Genomic DNA, 20489 nt, shown 5'->3' on the forward strand with positions numbered 1-20489 from the left:
ATTTGCAAACGTCAAGCTAGTCCTACAGGAAATATTGAAAGGGGTCCTCTAAGCAAAGAGAGAGCGTAAAATAGAACAGAAAGGAACAGAGACAATGTATAGGTAACTGTCACCTTACAGGCAATACAATGGCACTAAAATCATATCTTTCAATAGTTACCCTGAATGTAACAGGGCTAAATGCCCCAATCAAAAGACACAAGGTATTAGAATGGATAAAAAGCCAAAACCCATCAATATGCTATCTATAAGAAATTCATTTTAGACCCAAAGACACCTCCAGATTTAAAGTGAGGGGGTAGAAAACAATTGTCCATGCTAAGCACCATCAAACAAAGAGCTGGGGTGGCAATCCTTAAGATTTTAAGCCAAAGACTATAATAAGAGATGAGGAAGGACACTATATCATACTCAAAGGGTCTGTTCAACAAGAAGATCTAACAACATTAAATATCTACACCCCTAACATGGGAGCAGCCGACTATATAAACCAATTAAAAACAAAATCAAAGAAACACATTGACAATAAGACATAATAGTAGGGGAGTTTAACACTCCCCTCACTGAAATGGACAGATCATCCAAAGAAAAGATAAACAAGGAAATAAAGGCCTTAAATGACAAACTGGACCTGACAGACATCACAGATATATTCAGAACATTCCATCCCAAAGCAAAAGATTACACATTCTTCTCTAGTACACATGGAACATTCTCCAAAATAGATCATACCATGGTCACACATCAGGCTTCAACTGGTACGAAAAGATTGGGATCAATCCCTGCATATTTTCAGACCACAATGCTCTGAAGCTAGAACTCAGCCACAAGAGGAAAGAACTCAAATACCTGGAGGCTAAAGAGCATACTACTAAAGAATGAATGGGTCAACCAGGAAATTAAAGAAGAATTGAAAAACTTCATGGAAACAAATGATAATAACACAACTGTTCAAATCTGTGGGACACAGCAAAGGCAGTCCTGAGAGTAAAGTACATAGCAATACAAGCCTTTCTCAAGAAACAAGAAAGTTCTCAAGGACACAACCTAACCCTACATCTAAAGGAGCTGTAGAAAGAACAGCAAAGAAAGCCTAAACCCAGCAGCAGAAGGGAAATCATAAAGATCAGAGCACAAATCAATGAAATAGAAACCAAAAGAACAGTAGAACAAATCAACGAAACTAGGAGTTGATTCGTTGAAAGAATTAATGGGATTGACAAACCCCTGGCCAGATTTATCAAAAAGAAAAGAGAAAGGACCCAAGTTAAAAAAGATCATGAAAGAAAGAGGAGAGATCACAACCAACACCAAAGAAATACAAAAAATTATAAGAACAGATGATGAGCAACTATATGCCAAAAATCTGACAATCTGGAAGAAATGGATGCATTCCTAGAGACATATAAACTACCAAAACTGAACCCGGAAGAAACAGAAAACCTGAACAGACCATAACCAGCAAGGAGATTGACGCAGTCATCAAAAATCTCCCAACAAACAAGAGCCCAGGGTTAGACGGCTTCCCGGGGGAATTCTCCCAAACATTTCAAGAAGAATTAATACCTATTCTCCTGACACTGTTCCAAAAAATAGAAATGGAGGAAAACTTCCAAACTCATTTTATGAGGCCAGCATCACATTGATCCCAAAACCAGACAAAGACCCTGCCAAAAAAGGAGAATTAAAGACCAATAACCTTGCTAAACAGATGCGAAAATTATCACCAAAATATTAGCCAATAGGATCCAACAGTACATTAAAAGGACTATTAACCACGACCAAGAGGGATTTATTCCTGGACTGCAAGGTTGGTCTAACATTCGCAAATCAATCAACGTGATACAATACAAAATAAAGAACAAGAACCACATGATCCTCTAAATAGATGCTGAGAAAGCATTTGACAAAGTACAGCATCCTTTCTTGACCAAAACTCTTCAAAGTGTAGGGATAGAGGGTTCATACCTCTATACCATCAAAGCCATCTATGAGAAACCCACAGCGAATACCATTCTCAATGGGGAAAAACTGAGAACGTTTCCCCTATGGTCAGGAACACGGCAGGGATAGCCACTGTCACCACTGCTATTCAATGTACTACTAGAAGTCCTATCCTCAGCAATCAGACAACAAAAAGAAATTAAAGGAATCCAAATCGGCAAAGAAGTAGTGAAACTATCACTCTTTGCAGATATGATACTTTGTGTGGAAAACCCGAAAGACTCCACTCCACAACTGCTAGAACTCATACAGGAATTCAGTCAAGTGGCAGGATATAAAATCAATGCACAGAAATCAGTTGCATTTCTATACACCAACCACAAGACAGAACAAAGAGAAATTAAGGAGTCAATCCCATTTACAATGGCACTCAAAACCATAAGATACCTAGGAATAAACCTAACCAAAGAGGCAAAGAATCTGTACTCAGAAAACTATATAAAGTACTCATGAAAGAAACTGAGGAAGACACAAAGAAATGGAAAAATGTTCCATGCTCATGGATTGGAAGAACAAATATTTTGAAAATGTCTATGCTACCTAAAGCCATCTACACATTTAATGCAATCCCTATCAAAATACCATCAATGTTTTTGAAGAAATGGCACGACTACTCCTAAAATTTATATGGAACCAGAAAAAACCCCGAATAGCCAGAGGAATGTTGAAAAAGAAAGCCAAAGTCGATGGCATCACAATTCCAGACTTCAAGCTCTATTACAAAGCTGTCATCATCAACACAGTATGGTATTGGCACAGAAACAGACACACAGATCAATGGAACAGAATAGAGAGCCCAGAAATAGACCCTCAACTCTATGGTCAACTAATCTTCCACAAAGCAGGAAAGAATGTCCAATGGAAAAAAGACAGTTTCTTCCACAAATGGTGTTGAGAAAATGAAAAAAATGAAACTGGACGATTTCCATACACCACACACAAAAATAGACTCAAAATGGATGAAGGGCCTCAATGTGAGAAAGGAATCCATCAAAATCCTTGAGGAGAACACAGGCAGCAACCTCTTCGACCTCAGCCACAGCAACTTCTTCCTAGAAACATCCCCAAAGGCAAGGGAAGCAAGGGAAAAAATGCACTATTGGGACTTCATCGAGATCAAAAGCTTATGCATAGCAAAGGAAACAGTCAACAAAACCAAAAGACAACTGACTGAATGGGAGAAGATATTCGCAAATGACATTATCAGATAAAGGGCTACTATCCAAAATCTATAAAGAACTTACCAAACTCAACACCCAAAGAACAAATAACCCAATCCAGAAATGAGTAGAGGACATGAACAGACATTTCTGCAAAGAAGATATCCAGATGGTCAACAGACACATGAAAAAGTGCTCCACATCACACAGCATCAGGGAAATACAAATCAAAACCACAGTGAGATACCACCTCACGCCAGTCATAATAGCTAAAATTAGCAACTCAGGAGACGACAGATGCTGGCGAGGATGCAGAGAAAGGGGAACCCTCCTACACTGCTGGTGGGAATGGAAGCTGGTGCAGCCACTCGGCAAAACAGCACAGAGGTTCCTCAGCAAGTTGAAAATAGAGCTATCCTACGACCCAGCAATCGCACTACTGGGTATTTACCCTAAAGATACTAATGTATTGATCCAAGGGGGCACGTGTACCTGAATGTTTATAGCAGCAATGTCCACAACAGCCAGACTATGGAAGGAGCCTAGATGACCATTAACAGATGAATGTATAAAGATGATGTGGTTTATATGTATGATGGAATACTATGCAGCCATCAAAAGAAATGAAATCTTGCCATTTGCAATGATGTGGATGGAACTAGAGGGTATTGTGTTGAGTGAAATAAGTCAATCAGAGAAAGACAATTATCATATGATCTCTCTGATATGAGGAATTTGAGAGGCAGAGTAAGGGGTTTGGGGGTAGGGAAGGAAAAAATGAAACAAGATGGGATTGGGAAGGAGACAAACACCATAAGAGACTCTTAATCTCACAAAAGAGACTGAGGGTTGCTGGGGGTGGTGGTGGAGAGGGTGGTTGGGTTATGGACATTGGGGAGGGTATGTGATATGGTGAGTGCTGTGAAATGTGTAAACCTGACAATTCACAGACCTGTACCCCTGGGGCAAATAATACATGTTAGTAAGACAAAAAAATTTTTTAAAGAAAAAGGGAAAAAACAAACAAACCAAAAAAAAAACTAGAGAGAAAGAAAGAAAATTCTGTATAGTCACAGATGAGTTTACCTAGACAACCCAAAAGACTCTATAAGAAACCAGTATCAACAGTAAGATGATTCAGTAAAACAAGATGTAAAACATACAAAAATTAAAAACGTCTGTATATATAATATACATGTATATATATATATAATATATATATACATATATTAGCCTTTCTTAATATAATGGAAGGGAAGATCATATTTACAACAGCAATATAATGTTAAATGCACATAACCCATATTCAGAAAATTGTAAGATACTATTGAACAACTCAAAAGCAGAGTGGATCAAATGGAAAGATACATACATAACTTTTTCATGGACATGATTCAACATTACAAAGATGTCAGTTTTCTGTAGTTATTAAAAAATATAATATAAATCCAATAAAAATAAAAACTTACAAATTGAGTTATAAGAGTTGGTTCTAAAATACATGCCAAAAAACAAAACAAAACAAAACAAAAAAGCAAAACAAAAAGGAGAGAAGAAGAATCAAGAAAACCCTGAGAAGGAAGTGCAGGTGGTGGGGTGAGGTAGGGGGATGATGTTACAGAGTAACATAGATTAAATAATAGAGACAATGAAAAGCAACGAAGTCCTAAAACAGAACCAACTCTAGCATATAGTTGGCCAATTTGGCATAAAAATGTCATGCCAAATCACTGCAGAAAAGGGGGACTTTTTCATAAATCATGTTGGGGAAATGGATAATTACTTGGTGGGGGGAGTTAGAGCTATACTTCCCAACAAATACCAGAATGAATTCTAAACAGGTCAGAGATCTAAACATAAAAAATGGTATCATTCAACTACTAGAAGAAAACTAAGTAAATGAGTAAACTACTCTTAGGAATTCTTATAGTCTGGGAATCAGAAGAGCTTTTCTAAGACAACTGAAATCTGTAAGCAATGAAAGAGGTACATATCTGATTATGTAAAAACAATTCTTCTACATGGCAAAATAAAAGCCTGCATGGCAAAAGATATAAAGAGTCAAAGAAAAAGGGCACATATCTGTAAATCATATAAAAAAAAAACTATGAAAAAAAAAAGATAAAAGGAATCAAAAGGAATGGGAAAAAAAGGTATCCAAACCATAAACATATAACTCACAAAAAAAGGGTAATTTTTAAATATATGAAACATACTAACCTCACTCACAAGAGAAAATAAAACCACACAGATACCAGTTGCCACCTATCAAACTGGCAAAACTTTAAAAGGTAGGTGAGACTGTGAAGAAATAGGTATTCTTGTTTTTTGCTGGTGGAACTGCAAAATAATTTAACCTTATTTAAGGTTATCTAAGGTGATTTGACAATATCTAACAAAATCACATATACATTTGCTCTTCTACCCTGCAGTTCCACATCCAGGAAACTAAAAAGATACAATGCCAAAAATTCAAAATGAATACGTACTAGGGTATCCACTATAGCAGTATTTGTAACAGGAAAAGCTTATAAATAACTGACCAAAATGAGGAAGATATCTATATACTTGTGATTGGTTAATTTATGCTGTCAACTTGACTGGGCCAAGGGGTGCCTGGATATCTGGCTAAACATTCTAAGTGTTCCAGTGAGGATGTTTATGAATGAGATTAACATTTAAATTAGTAAACTGAGTAAAGCAGACTGTCCTTCATAACGGGGTGGGCCTCATCCAATGACTTTAAGGTTTGCATAGAACAAAAGGTTAACCTTACCCAGAGTATGAAAGCCTCCTCCAGCCTGACTGCCTTAGCACAAGGACACTGAATTTTTCCTGCCTTCAGACTCAGACTAAAACATCCGCTCTTCCTAGGCTTCAAGCCTGCCAGGTTTAAGACTGTAACTACACCACTGGTTCTCCTGGGTCTCTAGCATGTCAACTCATCCTGCAGATTTTGGGATTTGTCAGCCTCCATAAACAGGAGTCAATTCTCTGGAGAACCCTGACCAGTACAATACCAAAGAGTGATCTTCATGAGATATTATTAAATAAAATAGAAAGGTATAAAACAGTGTATGTAACATATATCACTTGAACACAGAAGAATAGGTGGATATATATGTGTATGTGAATTTGGTTAATTCTTTAAAAAAAAAAAAAAACCAAGGATAAAACAAATGAAGAAAAAGGATGGGAGCATTTTATGAATACAACTTTTTATAAAGTTTTGAGTTTTGAACCATATAAATGTTTCATATTCCCACAAATTAAAATAGGGGAAAACTCATAAAAATGAAAGAAAAGTGAACACAACCATACACAAAAGAACTATTTCAAGTAACTTTTAAACATAGGATCCTGACCCTTAGTGGAATTATGTTCTAAAGACAAAAGAACTGCAAAGAAATTTTAAACTTCATCCAGTTTATTGTTAAATGTAAAACTGGCACTGTAATTTTCAAACCACTTTATGTGAACTATAGGACAAAAGCAAATGCATTAATATTATTCAGAACTAAGTCCTTTAGCAGCAGACCTAGTGCCCAGATCTTACTTTATCTTCTAAATGCCATTTCCCACTAAAAGAAAGTAGGGCCCTGTGAAGAAATAGTTTGATTCTAAGTCTCAGAGAGCAAAAGTAAAGATTCATATTGTCCTAGAGAGTTAAGAAAGTGCGCACAGGTGATGTCAGAACATAGAATCCAGCTTGGAAGGGGCTCCCACCGACTACATATAAAATAATCTGAACATCTTCCCCCCCTCCCAACAACAACAACAAAAGACTGATGGAAGACTGAATAAATAACTAATATCAGAGGCTACAGTGATATTGCAAAAATTAAAAAAAAAAAAGCCCTCAAAACCAAAAAATTTACTCATTACAATTGTAACAATTATACCAATTTCTTATTGAGAAAATTGCTAATTAAACAAAAAAAAATTAGGTATACATGTATGTATATTTTTACCCAGCCTTTCTGAAGAATAGGTTATTATTCCCTGTTCATAAAGAAAAGCTTTTATTTACAGAAGCTAATAAAAGCAAAGAATGATACAATTTGAACAAACATTTTACAAACCCAAATGAAACAGTTTATTTAATAAACAAATAAACCTGTTAGCTACTCAGAGGGACCTGGTTAAGCTGTTACTGGGAGAAAAGAACTATACAATCTGAAAAACAATGTATTAAGAAATTAAGAGAGCTAAAGATACAAAGGTCGAAAGGAACTAAAAGAAAGACCTAGATGAGAAGAGATCACAGGCACTTTGTACATTTGTTGAAAAGGTACATGGGTAGTAAAGGATCACGTCTTCCATAGTAGAAGGATTCTGCTTGATTAAAGGGAAACCAGCAGAACTTTTAACGGTTGCTTAGAATAGTGTGACTAACTGGAATCTTTAAGAAACCCAAATGCAGAGATTGTTCTCCCTGTTCTACTCCTGCAACTGCCCCACCCCACATAGGTCTTGATTTTCAAATATGAAAAAGGCAGTGGGGCAGCACTAGAGGCATGGAGTGTGACTAAAAAGCAGAGAAAATTCTTTGCACTCTTCTGTAGGCTAAGGTCTCAGAGTCTTGCCAGAGAAATGTTCTTGTTTTATACACAAGACAGAACTCACCCTCAAAGCATTTGAAGCCAGAGGTGAAATGAAACTATGTGATCCATTTTAACCCCTGATGGATCGAAGTGTCAGTCTCCCATCCTAGCAGCCACTCAATGGAGGGGGGAGGGAGGGGGAAGCATGCCATCACTAGGGAAAAGTAGTATTTATGCCAGTCTCTTCAAAACACAGTGTTTGTGTGTTCGTGTGTGTGTGTGTACACACACATATATATATATTTAAAAATTACCAGACATACAATGAAGCAGGAAAATGATCCATAACAGCCAAAAGAAAAAAATAGCCAAAAGAAGATCTAGATAAAACATGTTGGAATAAACAAAGACTTTAAAATAATTGTTATAATTCTTTTAATTCAGAAAAAGGTTAACTGATTAGAACTTCAAAAGAAAAACGAAATCTCTAAAAGATGAACCAAATAATTATTATAGAAAAATTGAGAAAATGGTATCGTGAAAATATCTCTCTTGGTAACAGACAGAACAAAAAGCCAAAAAAAAAAAAAAAATCGGTAAGGATATACAGATATTCTGAACAGTACTATCAACCATCTTGAAACCAAAAACCACAGAAGAGAGAATGTGGGATATTTTACACATAAACTGACATTTCTCTAAAAACACAAATAAAAACAAGAATCTAAAGAAATGTAACCACCAAATGTCATGCAGAGCCCTAATTTTAGAAAAATAAATTAAAAGGACATTTTGGGGACAATTCTAAAAAAAATCTGAATTTTTGAAATAAAATTTTTAGGAAATGAGAAAACTACTGTTAATTATCTTAATGTGATGATGGTATGGTGGTTATGGAGAAGAATGTCCTTATTCTTAGGAGATGTGTGGGAATGAAAGTCATGTTTTCTGCAATTTACCTGCAAATGATTCAGAAACAATGTGTTTCTATGTACAAAGACTTAAAAAAGCAAATTCTTTTATTAAACATAATGACTATACGTTTGTGTCTTATTTCTAGTTTTTAGTATTTCATCCTATAAGTCAAATTTTATTTTATTTTATTTTTTTTGGCAGGAAATCATATGTAGAATTCATTTAGCTAAACAGCCAATAAAATCTTAGAAGGGTAATGTCAGTAAGGCTTAACTCACATATCAAATTCCTATGAAGTTTTAAGTATAATTAACTGGAAAGAAACTTCTGTTAGATCCTTTTTAAAACCCACTTTAGCTTTCAAATTACCACTGCTTTCTTAGAATTATCAACAGAGAAATGAATTATATATAACCCAAGTTAAAACTGCAGATAAATCAAGTTTCAAAATTCAATACTGTTTTGAAGCCTTTTCCCTCAAGCTCGTTTAAACTTTAAAGACATTATAAAACTCCTCATGGATTAAATCCCACAGTAAGATTAGTTTACAATATTTTGCCACTGTTCTTTTAGTTTGACCTCAATTCTTATGAATGTTCCTTTTCAGCAGTTTGACCTAAAAATGACCTCTTTCAGAACACATGTAGATACAATAACTATTGATAAAAACCACAAATCCAAGGAAAAACAGAGTGAAATGTGAGGCAGATTCATTATTCAAGGAAGGTACAAGCAAATGCTCCTATGAGAGTACCACCTATCAAAGTCCATTTAAGAAAATAAAGTCTGAGAGTTTGCTTAGTGTATTTGAATACTAATTTTAAAGCAGTGCTGCTGCTAAAAGCCAAGAATGGTGATCTTAAATAGTGATGGCGCTGATTTTCTGACTGGATTACATTATTACTCTGTGCAATAAAAGAAATACATGGTTCAGCAGTATATCTCATTTTGTGTTTCTTAGCTTGAGGAAGAAAATCTGTATTGTGGGTAAGTCAGATTTATAACCATTTTCCCTCCAGAACCAATCAAATGAAAAAACCCCAAAACATTTTAATTCCAAGCATCTTATTTCCTACTATTCTGGCTCCTTTCTTCAGTTCTCCAACTCCACAGTTCTTGGCATCCACAATCCATTGGTGGGTGATACCACCCTTTCACTCCCCACATCCAACTCATATTTATATATCATTATAATCACCACAATATATATACCATCATTTCCCTACCCCTCTCTTGAATCATTATATTCATTTGAGCATTAATCTTATTATACTAATGTTCTGCCCATTCACTTTCTCACTCTCTTAAAAAACTGTTTCCCTACAACTTTATACCTCGATTATTACATTAGCTTCCTGATTTCCTTAGTTACACCCTCCCCTTCCTATAGTCTATCTTAACACAGCAATTAATTCTTAAGAATTCCAGACACATTATAAAAGGTTAATAAAATCCTGTTAATCTTCTTAAAACATCCAGTGACTCATTCACACAGAACAAAAGCCAATGTCTTTACAATGGTTTACAAAATTTTACAGACTCTAGCTGTTCATTATCTTACTCTCTACCACTCTTCTTCTCCTCATATTTTGCTCTAGCCAAACTGGTTTCCTTACTGTTTCAGAAACAGCCCAGCAATAGTCTGTACCTCAAAGCCTTCAGAATTCTTAGGCTTGGTCTCTCACTTTTTTCGTGTTTTTTATACATATCACTTCAGTGAGGCCGACCCTGTCTACCCTACTTAAAATCGTTCTATTTTTCCTTGCTTCACTTTTCTCATAGCACTTACTGTATCTGACTTAGCATATATTTAACTTATATATTGTTTCTTGCCTCTATTAGCATGAAAGAGAGAGCAAGACAGCAAGGATTTTGGTGGATTATTGTATTCTCAGTGCCTATGATGTGACTAGTACATAGTAGACAATCATTAAAAATTATTATGAGATGAACAAAATAATTAAATATATTTAATTTTTTCTCTGGATTATTTGTTGAATGAATGAAATACGCATTATTACATAACTTTTAAATGATATTAAAACAGAAATTTTGGATAGAATAACTACAATGAAATATAAACCAGAAGTTATCATAAACTTATTGTCCACATAAAAAGGAAATACTTTGTTTTCTGGGACTTCATTTTTTATTAATTTTTTGTTTATTTATTTTTTTAGAGAGAGAGAATAAGAGAGAGGAGGGGCATAATGAGGAAGAGAGAAAGAATCCTAAGTAGACTCCACCCCCAGTGCAGAGCCCTAGAGCTCTATCTCACAACCCTGAGGTCATGCTGTAAGCCAAAATCAAAAGTCAGTTGCTTAAGGGACTGAACCACCCAGCCACCCCTAAGAGTTCATTTTTAAATTCAGTCAATATACATATCTATTCTCCTCATTTTACCACCTTGAGAGAACTGACAGGAAGTATTTCACTTTCTGATATTTTAAATGTTAGAATTTATACTATTAATTTAAACTATGATAAGATAAACATTATCCAAAATAAATTTAAGTGCTACAACACTCTAAGTCATACAATCAAAATTCAGGCTTTTAACACTTTTAAGATGTTTTCAAACTTTAAATTATAGAAACATATTCACTTATACTTGAATCCAAATATAATTATGAAATTTCTATACTATAACTTATTAATGAAGAGTTAAATGTTAAAACTATTTTAAATGTATTAGTGTTTAAGTATATTAAATGCATTTAAAATTATACTTTTATTTATTTTTAGAGCTATGTTTTAAAAAAGTTTAAACAAAATTAAAAGTTATATCCGAGAAAAACATTTTGATGAAAAAGAGATGAATAATATGAACCTAGGGAAAGAGAGTCAAGGGGGAAAAGTTATCTAAAAGATATAATCTGTTTAAAAACAGCTCTATTTTGGTGCAGTGAATTATACAAAGCATTACTTGGATTTAAGAGTTTAAACAGTACATTAGAAACCAAAAATGTTAGTTCATAAAAACACTCACCTACAACACCATTCAATACGACCTTCGCCCTCACAAGTTTTTGCCCAATGGTTATCTGCCAAATTTTTCATTGCAACAGCATATTCACAAAGGGTTTCCTCATCCTCACAATGTTCTCGCCAGATCTTATCAAAATCTCCCACTAAAAACAAGGGGAAAAATGAATTAAGTTAATTTCACTTAAAAATATCTAAGGCTTTTAAAAAGTTTATTTCTACATAACCTATAATTACTTAAAAATGAGAAAAGCAAAATCATGAAATCCAATTTCATGAAACTTAAACTTTTTAATTTTAAAAGGTCCTTTATGAAAAGATGCAACATTTTAACTATGATGATATGTTAAATCAAATAAATTTTACCATTTTAAACAGATGGATTTGTGAAGCTCAAACTAATAAATATAAGCAGACATAGGTATGAGTTATTAGTTTATAAACCAAAAACACACAAAGAGGGAACAATTATGGCTGGGCATTCAAGCATTAATTATCTTGCTACCCTTGGGCAATATGACCTTGCAGCGCAGAGTAAAGTTACTTAAGCTTTTTTCTTGCCTGTTATTTTCTTGGATCTTTACATACAGTTTTCTATATTAAAAAGGGGTTGATAGGTGAGATGGTAACATAAATTAGCAAGCAAGCTAAATATTTTTATTTACTTACTTGGACATGCTCTTGGCATACAGTACTTTAAAAAATTATTATCCTTGGGCAAAAATGCTGCTAGAGAAATTATCTTGGAAGCCCCTCCAAAGCTTCAAGTCTTTATAAAATGTTCTGAATAAAAATTATAAGCTGACTATATTTGCCATCACCTTTTTAAAAACATTAAATCAGTCACCACTTTTAATATGAAATCTGACAGAGCAATGTGTGTTCTGATAAAATATGAAATGAGAATGCTATGGCCAAATAAATGAGCATTATCATAATTGTAAGGGAAAAGAATAAACAAAAGGATAAACAAAAATTATCGTGGTGGCTTCACTCAACATCCTTAGTCTTAAGATTAAGTTTTATTGCCTTATGTTCAAATGTAGGCAATTGTTTGGTGGCAGAATAAAATAAAAAACATAAAATAAAACAGCCAAATTTGAAGATCATAGTCCAATTCTCTCCCCAGTTAAGACTATTACATTCTAGCATTTAAGAAATGTTTGTTTTTTAACACAGAAAAATAATTTAAAAAGTTCAAATACATCAAGACTGACTTACTCAAAATTTCAAAAACCTTATTACTGTAAGCACAGAGACCAAGAAGGACTGAGTTGAAAATCAAAATACTAGCCCTTTAGTTTGACTAAACTGAGAAACAGCAATAAAGGTACATACATGCCTATACACACAGTGTTAAAATGATTACATATCACAGTCTCAATATTGGCCTGAATACCGACTGTAAACCCAAAAGGGATGAAGGTTTCTCTTTTGGAGGGTTATGTATTTACACAACAATATTTTCATTAACCAGTAATATTTGTGTAGTGACAGAGCTAGCTGTCAATTTGTTATATAGTGAACTGCAATAACCATCCACTAAAACAAGCAGGCAAACAGATTTCCTAAATTCTTAAAGAAAAACTCCTCAGTTTTAGCAACATCTTTTAGATAGAGTAATTTACCAAATCTCTAATAGAACTACAGGAAGTAAAGTCTTTGAAAAAAATATTTTGATTAATGATACATTAATAAACCTATGATGGTTCCTAACTCTTCCTAACTATTCATCAGACTTGATATCAAATGGTTCATTAAGGAATAGTATCATTTTAGAGGTGCTTTATCTTTTATTAAGATGGATATCTTCAATTCTAAAAGGCTTTTTGTTTGAACTTCTAAGTTTCACTGCTCTAACATGAAAAATAAATACATAAAATTACTATATTTGTTGGTAATAACAATCATTCAAACAAAAGCTGTATGGCCAAATATATCTGGGAAAAGCTATGTTTAACATATTTAAACAGATTTCTTTTCTGTAAGACTTTTTAGCTTAGATTCTACAGAAGATACAACATAAGACAAAGACCTGGGTGTAAGTAGTTTATTTGGGAGAGAATCCTAGGAAACAGGAGTGAGGGAGTGGGGAGAATAAGCCAAGGCAGGAAAAAAATGCTAATACAAAGGTACACTATTGAGTTCTGCTGCTGTGGGCTAAAGAAGCATATGAATCTGGAATTTTGCACCTAAAAGACAGGAGGCTAGGACATTTTATGCATCAGCTACAATCCCCAATTAACTGAGAGTTGATGAGAACCTCTACTTCTAGTTTGCACTTAGGCACTGAGTAAGGTGACATCCTTAGTGGGGTCCAGCAGTGTTGAAGAATAGTGGAAAGCAGCACTCAGTTAAAGTGCAACTTTGTTAGGGCTGGAAATCTCTAAGCTCACAGTTTGTCCGCCACAGCTGAAGACCAAGGGTACATTATGTTGGGGCACCAAAAGCATCTACTACAACTCTGTATCACTGTACACTGTGAAATTCAATTTACCCTAGAATTAACTAGAGTTGCAAAGGCAACTGTACATATACAAAGACAACTGCACATATACAGAAACCTACTACTATTCAGCTTTTAAGACCCATAGTTTACCACATTCAACAAAATTCTGTGTACATAATATTAGTATCTTGTACAGTTTTAAAGCTTAGTATCTGCTCCACTGAAGTTTTGAGGAAGGATTCAAATTTTGTCTGTGAAGCTTATTTAACTCAAACTGTTTGCAGAGAACTTTCAATTTTATGTCTTTGCTAACATTTAAGTCTCCAAACTCTCTCCAACTATGATGATACTGAAACTGATGCATGATTAGTAAAGTGTAGTACCCTTATATATAATTGAGACTAAACAATGTAATTGTATATATTTTTCATTCTTTCAGTGGATTTGCTGAAAAAAAAAATACTCTATATCAAAACATTACCCAGGATAACAAAGTTAATGAGCTAGCACTGGCAACAAAGAAAGGGAAGAAGAAATGTCACAAGATGTGGTAGATGCTATATGAACCAGATTATGTTCCCCATGTCCAATGTAAGGCATCCTGGACCCAGAACTTTTAAATCATATACAAGAAGAATGTATCAAGAAGACACTATGTTAAACAGTGGTTACAAAGCTGAAGAAAAAACACTGCCAACCAGTTATTAAAAAAATTCTACTTTCTAGAATACTCTTGAAAGCTTGTTAAACAAACAGAATGGGCAAATTCACTTTTTTTTCCCACAACAGTCCATTCTCTGTTTTTACAGTATTCAAAATAATGGTATTTATCTTTTAAGCAAAGTATTTTCAAAATAATTTATGATTTGAGATCTAAAAGCCAACACCAGTTAAGGTTGACCAGTGCCCAGTATCCATAATCAAAATCCTCCTGCTAACGTGGTCAAAATTTTTACACAAAAAATATGTTAATACTTGATTCTAAGAATTTTTAGTTATCTTTTAGAATTTAGGCCAACTAACATCTAAAAGATTGAATTATTTAAAAGCATAATACTTTTTCATTACCAATAGCAAATTAGGAACTAAGAACTTCCTGAGGTCTGCATCAAAGATCTAGTCAACAGAATCAGAAATGCTTAAGTATTCAAGCTCAATCAGAGGTTCTCAATGAATTAGTAATTAGTCATATAATTATTTTACAAGGATATTGGCATTTGTGATGACTCAAAATCATTGTGATTAATATCTATTTTCTTGCCCACTTCTTAGACATCCTCTAGAAGTATGAATGTATCTTTTTCAAGAAAGAGATAAAGGAGGAAGAGGAAGGGAAGGAGAGCTAAATTTCCAATAAATACATACATTTCATTTTCCCCAAATACAGAGAATTCAAAAATTATTTTTAGAAAGCACAATTAAAAATATATGTCCTCCTGGGACACCTGAATGGCTCAGTGGGTTAAAGTCTCTGCCTTTGGCTAAGGTCAAGATCTCAGGGTCCACAGATCCAGCCCCACCTCGGGTGGGGCTCTCTGTTCAGCAGGGAGCCTGCTTCCCCCTCTCTCTCTGCCTGCCTCTCTGCCTACTTGTGATCTCAATCTCTCTGTCAAATAAATAAATAAATAAATAAAATCTTTAAAAAAATAATATACATATATGTCCTCTGGCCTAACTTAAAATTAATAATTAGTGGATATTTATGGCCAAACTAAATGAATATAAAGAAGAAATCAGTAATCATTTGTTCAAGTACATAGTTTTAAAGATCATGTTAAAGCTCTGCTTCATCTAAAAGATAAAGTCATTGGGGCGCCTGGGTGGTTCAGTGGGTTAATGCCTCTGCCCAGGGTCCTGGGATTGAGCTCCGTATCAGGCTCTCTGCTCAGCCAGGAGCCTGCTTCCTCCTCTCTCTGCCTGCCTCTCTGTTTACTTGTGATTTCTCTCTGTCAAATAAATAAAATTTTTAAAAAAAAATTTTAAAAAAAGATAAAGTCATCAATTTGCCTAATAAGATTCTGAACTGTTAACATGACTTCTATTTATTATATTCTTACAAATTTTTTAAAACAGTAATTTAAAAAAAACTAGTTAATAATTTAAAACACAACTGATGCCAATTTAAGTTGTCAAACTAAGTTCAGTAACAGAAATCAATGAACCAAGTTATTTTGGAAGATTGGTCCTAAAAATCAAGAGAGTATCATAATTACTGACTAAATTCACCTCTACAAACATTTTATGTGACAACTAAAAGAAAAAAAATATGAGCTACTCCTTATAAAAAGTGGTTAACAGTAACAACTAGGAAAAAATTAATAGCACATTAATTCATTAATTCAAAAGACAGAGTTCCATGGAATCTAAAACAAAAACAAAAAAACCAGCTGACAGATATAGACAGCAGATTGGTGGTCACTAGAAGTGTGGGATGGGGTGTGGGAGAAATGGGTGAAGGGGGTAAAAAGATACAAACTTTCAGTTATAAAATAAATAAGTCACAAGGATGTAAAAAAAAAAAAAGAAAGAAAGTAAGTTCCATTTTTAATAATTTAGTGATCAGTTTAAGGTATTATTACTTTGGGCTGCCTGGGTGGCTCAGTAGGTTAAACCTCTGCCTTCAGCTCAGGTCACGCTCTCAGGGTCCTGGGATTGAGTCCCACATGGAGCTCTCTGCTCTCCACGCCCCACGCCCCCTTGCCCCCTGCCTGCCTCTCTGCCTACTTGTGATATCTCTCTCTCTCTGTTAAATAAATAAACTCTTAAATATATATATATATATATATTATTACTTTGAGTGCAAATGTCTTTTTGTTTTGTTTTGTTTAAGACTTTATTTGACAGAGAGACACACACCGAGAGAGGGAACACAAGCGGGGTGAGTGGGAGAGGGAGAACCAGGCTCCCCACCAAGCAGGGAGCCCAATTCAGGGCTTGATCCCAGGGACCCACAACCTGAGCTGAAGGCAGACGCTTAAGGAACTGAGCTACCCTGGTGCCTCTGGTGTCTTTTAAGAACCAAGTATAATGGTGTTAAGCAGTTATTCATCTTTACTCTTCTAAATAACCTCAAGAACAGGTCCAAACTTAAGTGAACCAATGGAATCCCCTATTTAATTTGATACTATTTTTCCTTTTTGAATTAACTTCTCTCCTGCCATTTGTTACAAGCAAATTTCTTTCCTTCAAATCATAACTGAATTCACATATTCAAAAGGGACCATCTGCTTCTTACTTGATCATCTTACAATTACTTCATATATGTATCTGCAATCCTTATAGTACTTTGTCACTTGTTTATGGATATTGTCTATTAAGACCATAAGATGGCAATTTAGAAAGTATAAATTGAAAGGCAAAGACTTTTTGATTTAAAACTTATATAAGCTATTGGAGTTAGTGATGGTGCCCCATTATTGGGGGAAAAAGTTTTACATTTTTGCCATGTTCAAAAAATACACAAAACATCAAAATTATAAATTCAGTACCAGAGTAAAATTAAAACTAGAGTTGACAACTGTCAGTGGATAATAGTGATGAAAAAAGTAAAATCTGAATACTTCAAAATAATGTTCTCAAAATAAGAGTTACAAGAGGCTTGGAAAAACAATAGATTCAAAGTCAATTTTCTGGAAGCTTCACTGTTTTATGCACTTTATGTATGTATTTTTTACTTTATGTTACTGTCAAAAGAAAAATTTGCAGCTGGAAATGCAATTGTATCCATTAAGTTCTTTGATAACTGTACGGATTTCTAAATAAAAATTTGAAAAAAACAAAAAATATTCAAATGGCATTTTCTACTGAAATAGAAAAAAAAACCCAACAGTACATATATCCTAGGAAAAGCTATACGCTTAAAGAGAAATTATTGGTAACACCACTATTTAAATAGATGAGCTATTTTATGTGAAAAAAAAGATAGATGGTGTTATCTATGCTTAAAAAAAAGACAGATGCATTTTTACATGCTAGGACCATTTGATGTTTATAAGTATGCTACAAATAATATAATTTTCTCAGTAACTCCTAATTTTCTCACTTTAAAAAGATAAAGCACAGAAAATAAGGAATTTTGTTAAGTGTAAATCTGAGGCCAAATTTAGATAAGAATAGCATGTAAATTATTCTTAGTGATTTACCCTTCTGAGTCATAATGTCATAGATCAATGCCGCACTATTGTGGTTCTTACATGGAATACAAAACAAATCACATGATTCCATAGTCACAAAACTCTAAAAAAAAGAAGACAAATGTATAGTCAGAAGAGATCAGTGGACATGGAGTACAGAGTGAGAGAGGTGTGACTACAGAGGAGCATAAGGAAATTTGGAAACAATAGAAATGTTCTGTATCTTGAATGTAGCAATGCTTCACAGGAGTATACATCTGCCAAAACCCATTGAATTGTACACTTTAAATGGGTTCAGTTTATTGTACATAAATTGTTCCTCAATAAGTTTCATTTAAAAATATTATATGCCATGAGCACAGTAAAAAGTTAAAACATTAAAAAAATATGTATTTCATTAAATTTGAGGCTCATTAACTTCTCTTAAAAAAAAAAAACAATTTGAGTATCACAAACAAATCTTGACCTTGTGGAAATTCAGAACTAAAAATCTACTTAATTTTTACTTCGGTACATTATCAAATATGGACAGTAAGATACTTCACCTATAGATGACCAGATTACCAAATTCACATTTCAAGAACCTTTAAAGATCATTTTCTCTAATATGAGATAAGCAGATAACTCATGACCAAGTGAAAACAAGTTCAACAGCCACTCTATGGCATTAAGACAAGTGTTCAGGTCTAGAGTGTCTCACAAACACAGTTAAACCAGGCTTCTCAGGATTCCTGAGTACCTTATACAGTGACACACCTAAAGGGGAACAAAACATCCATGGTGTGTGGTGTAGAAGGAGCTTCTGAGATTCAAACATAGAACACCTGAAAACCTGCATCTTATATCCAACATGTCATGACTAGTCATTTTTCTGATGAGGGAAAAAACCCAATACTGTGATGTTCTAAGGTCAGACCTTTCTTATAAAAACAGAAATATAAGAAGCAAAGCAGTCAGGGCTGGTGGGGGGGGTGGGGGCGAAAAAACATGTTACAGCCATTCTAATACTGAAGAAGACAAAGACTACAGAGCAGTCTTGGTAGAAATTCCAGGAACCAGCCAATAATCTTCAATGTTATAGCCCTTAAATGCACCCAGGCAGTATAGTTAAGATATACGTTTTACTTTCTTAAACCATGTATGTAACAAATTTAATGCTTCCTATGTTGCAAATACTGTTTTAAGTACTTCACAAATATTAACTCATTTAATTCTAATACCAACCCACTGAGGCAGATCTTTTACTTTACAGATAAGGAAACTGAAGTACAGAGACATTAAGTAAACTTCTCAAGGGTACACATCAAACATAGCAGTCAACTGCCAAAGTCCATGCTTCTAACCACCACACCACCTTGCTTCTCTTTACCAGTTTTTAATTTATGAATGTTCACAGATATGAGCAAAGCTTTGCACCAGAACAAGTAGCACTGACACTACTTGCTACAAACAAATGGTCTTTTGTCAGTCAAATGTAATTATTTAGTCTATGCTACTGCATTAATTGTTAGATTTCTGGCAATGATTTCAACTCTGGCTGCACGCTGAAATCACCCAGAAGTTTAAATTAGTTGATCAGGAGTGCGAACTGGTTATTTTAATGCTCCTCAGATAAAGCCACTGTGCAGTGATGGCTCAAAACCACAGGTCTGTGATAAGACTGTAAACTCAAACATCTCTTGAAATAATATATAGATTAGTGAGGGTTAGGGCATCCTGAAGAGTCAAATTTAATTAAAAAACAAAACACTGCATGGATAAAACTCAGTATCTACAAATGTATTTTAGTCTACAGTCTATCTTGTGTTTGGAGTATTCTCTTATTATAAACATATTTATGATAAAAATAGTTAATTCAAAATGTAAAACTCTGAATATATCCTATACATGAGATGGAAAGAAATTAAGAAAAGTCAGAATCAATGGCATCAACATCTGTTATTCCCTTATAAAACAAATTTACTGATATATGTACAACCACAGAGATTACTTGTTTAGTGTAAACAAAGGACTTATGAACAACCTTCTGAGAATTAATTTCTGTATAAATTGGACTAATAATTTCTATATTAAGTAGAGAAATTGCTTTATAAATGAGAAAAGGGGATGATCAGATGCATGGTGATTAGCCATCTATTTTAAAATAACCCTTGCAACGGGCATCAATATACCCACACTTAGAGCATAATAAATTAGTATAGTTTATATCAGTGGTTCTCAGATGTTTGCATTTTGCAATTAGTGCAAATTTCACCCCCAAAATTTAGGAGGTTGATATTGGGGCTGAAAGACTTTTATC

General features: G+C 34.1%; 1 protein-coding gene across 1 annotated transcript in view; it reads right to left on the reverse strand.

Moving 5' to 3' along the window:
* The window catches only part of BMT2 (base methyltransferase of 25S rRNA 2 homolog), a 105805-nt gene that overhangs the window by 78312 nt on the left and 7004 nt on the right, over positions 1-20489 (reverse strand). Inside the window, exon 2 of the mRNA XM_059171610.1 lies at positions 11613-11754. Coding sequence (XP_059027593.1) covers positions 11613-11754 — 142 coding nt within the window. The remainder of the gene's footprint in view (positions 1-11612; positions 11755-20489) is intronic.

Source organism: Mustela lutreola, chromosome 4 (assembly GCF_030435805.1).
Source record: "Mustela lutreola isolate mMusLut2 chromosome 4, mMusLut2.pri, whole genome shotgun sequence".
NCBI classification, from domain to species: Eukaryota; Metazoa; Chordata; class Mammalia; order Carnivora; family Mustelidae; genus Mustela; species Mustela lutreola.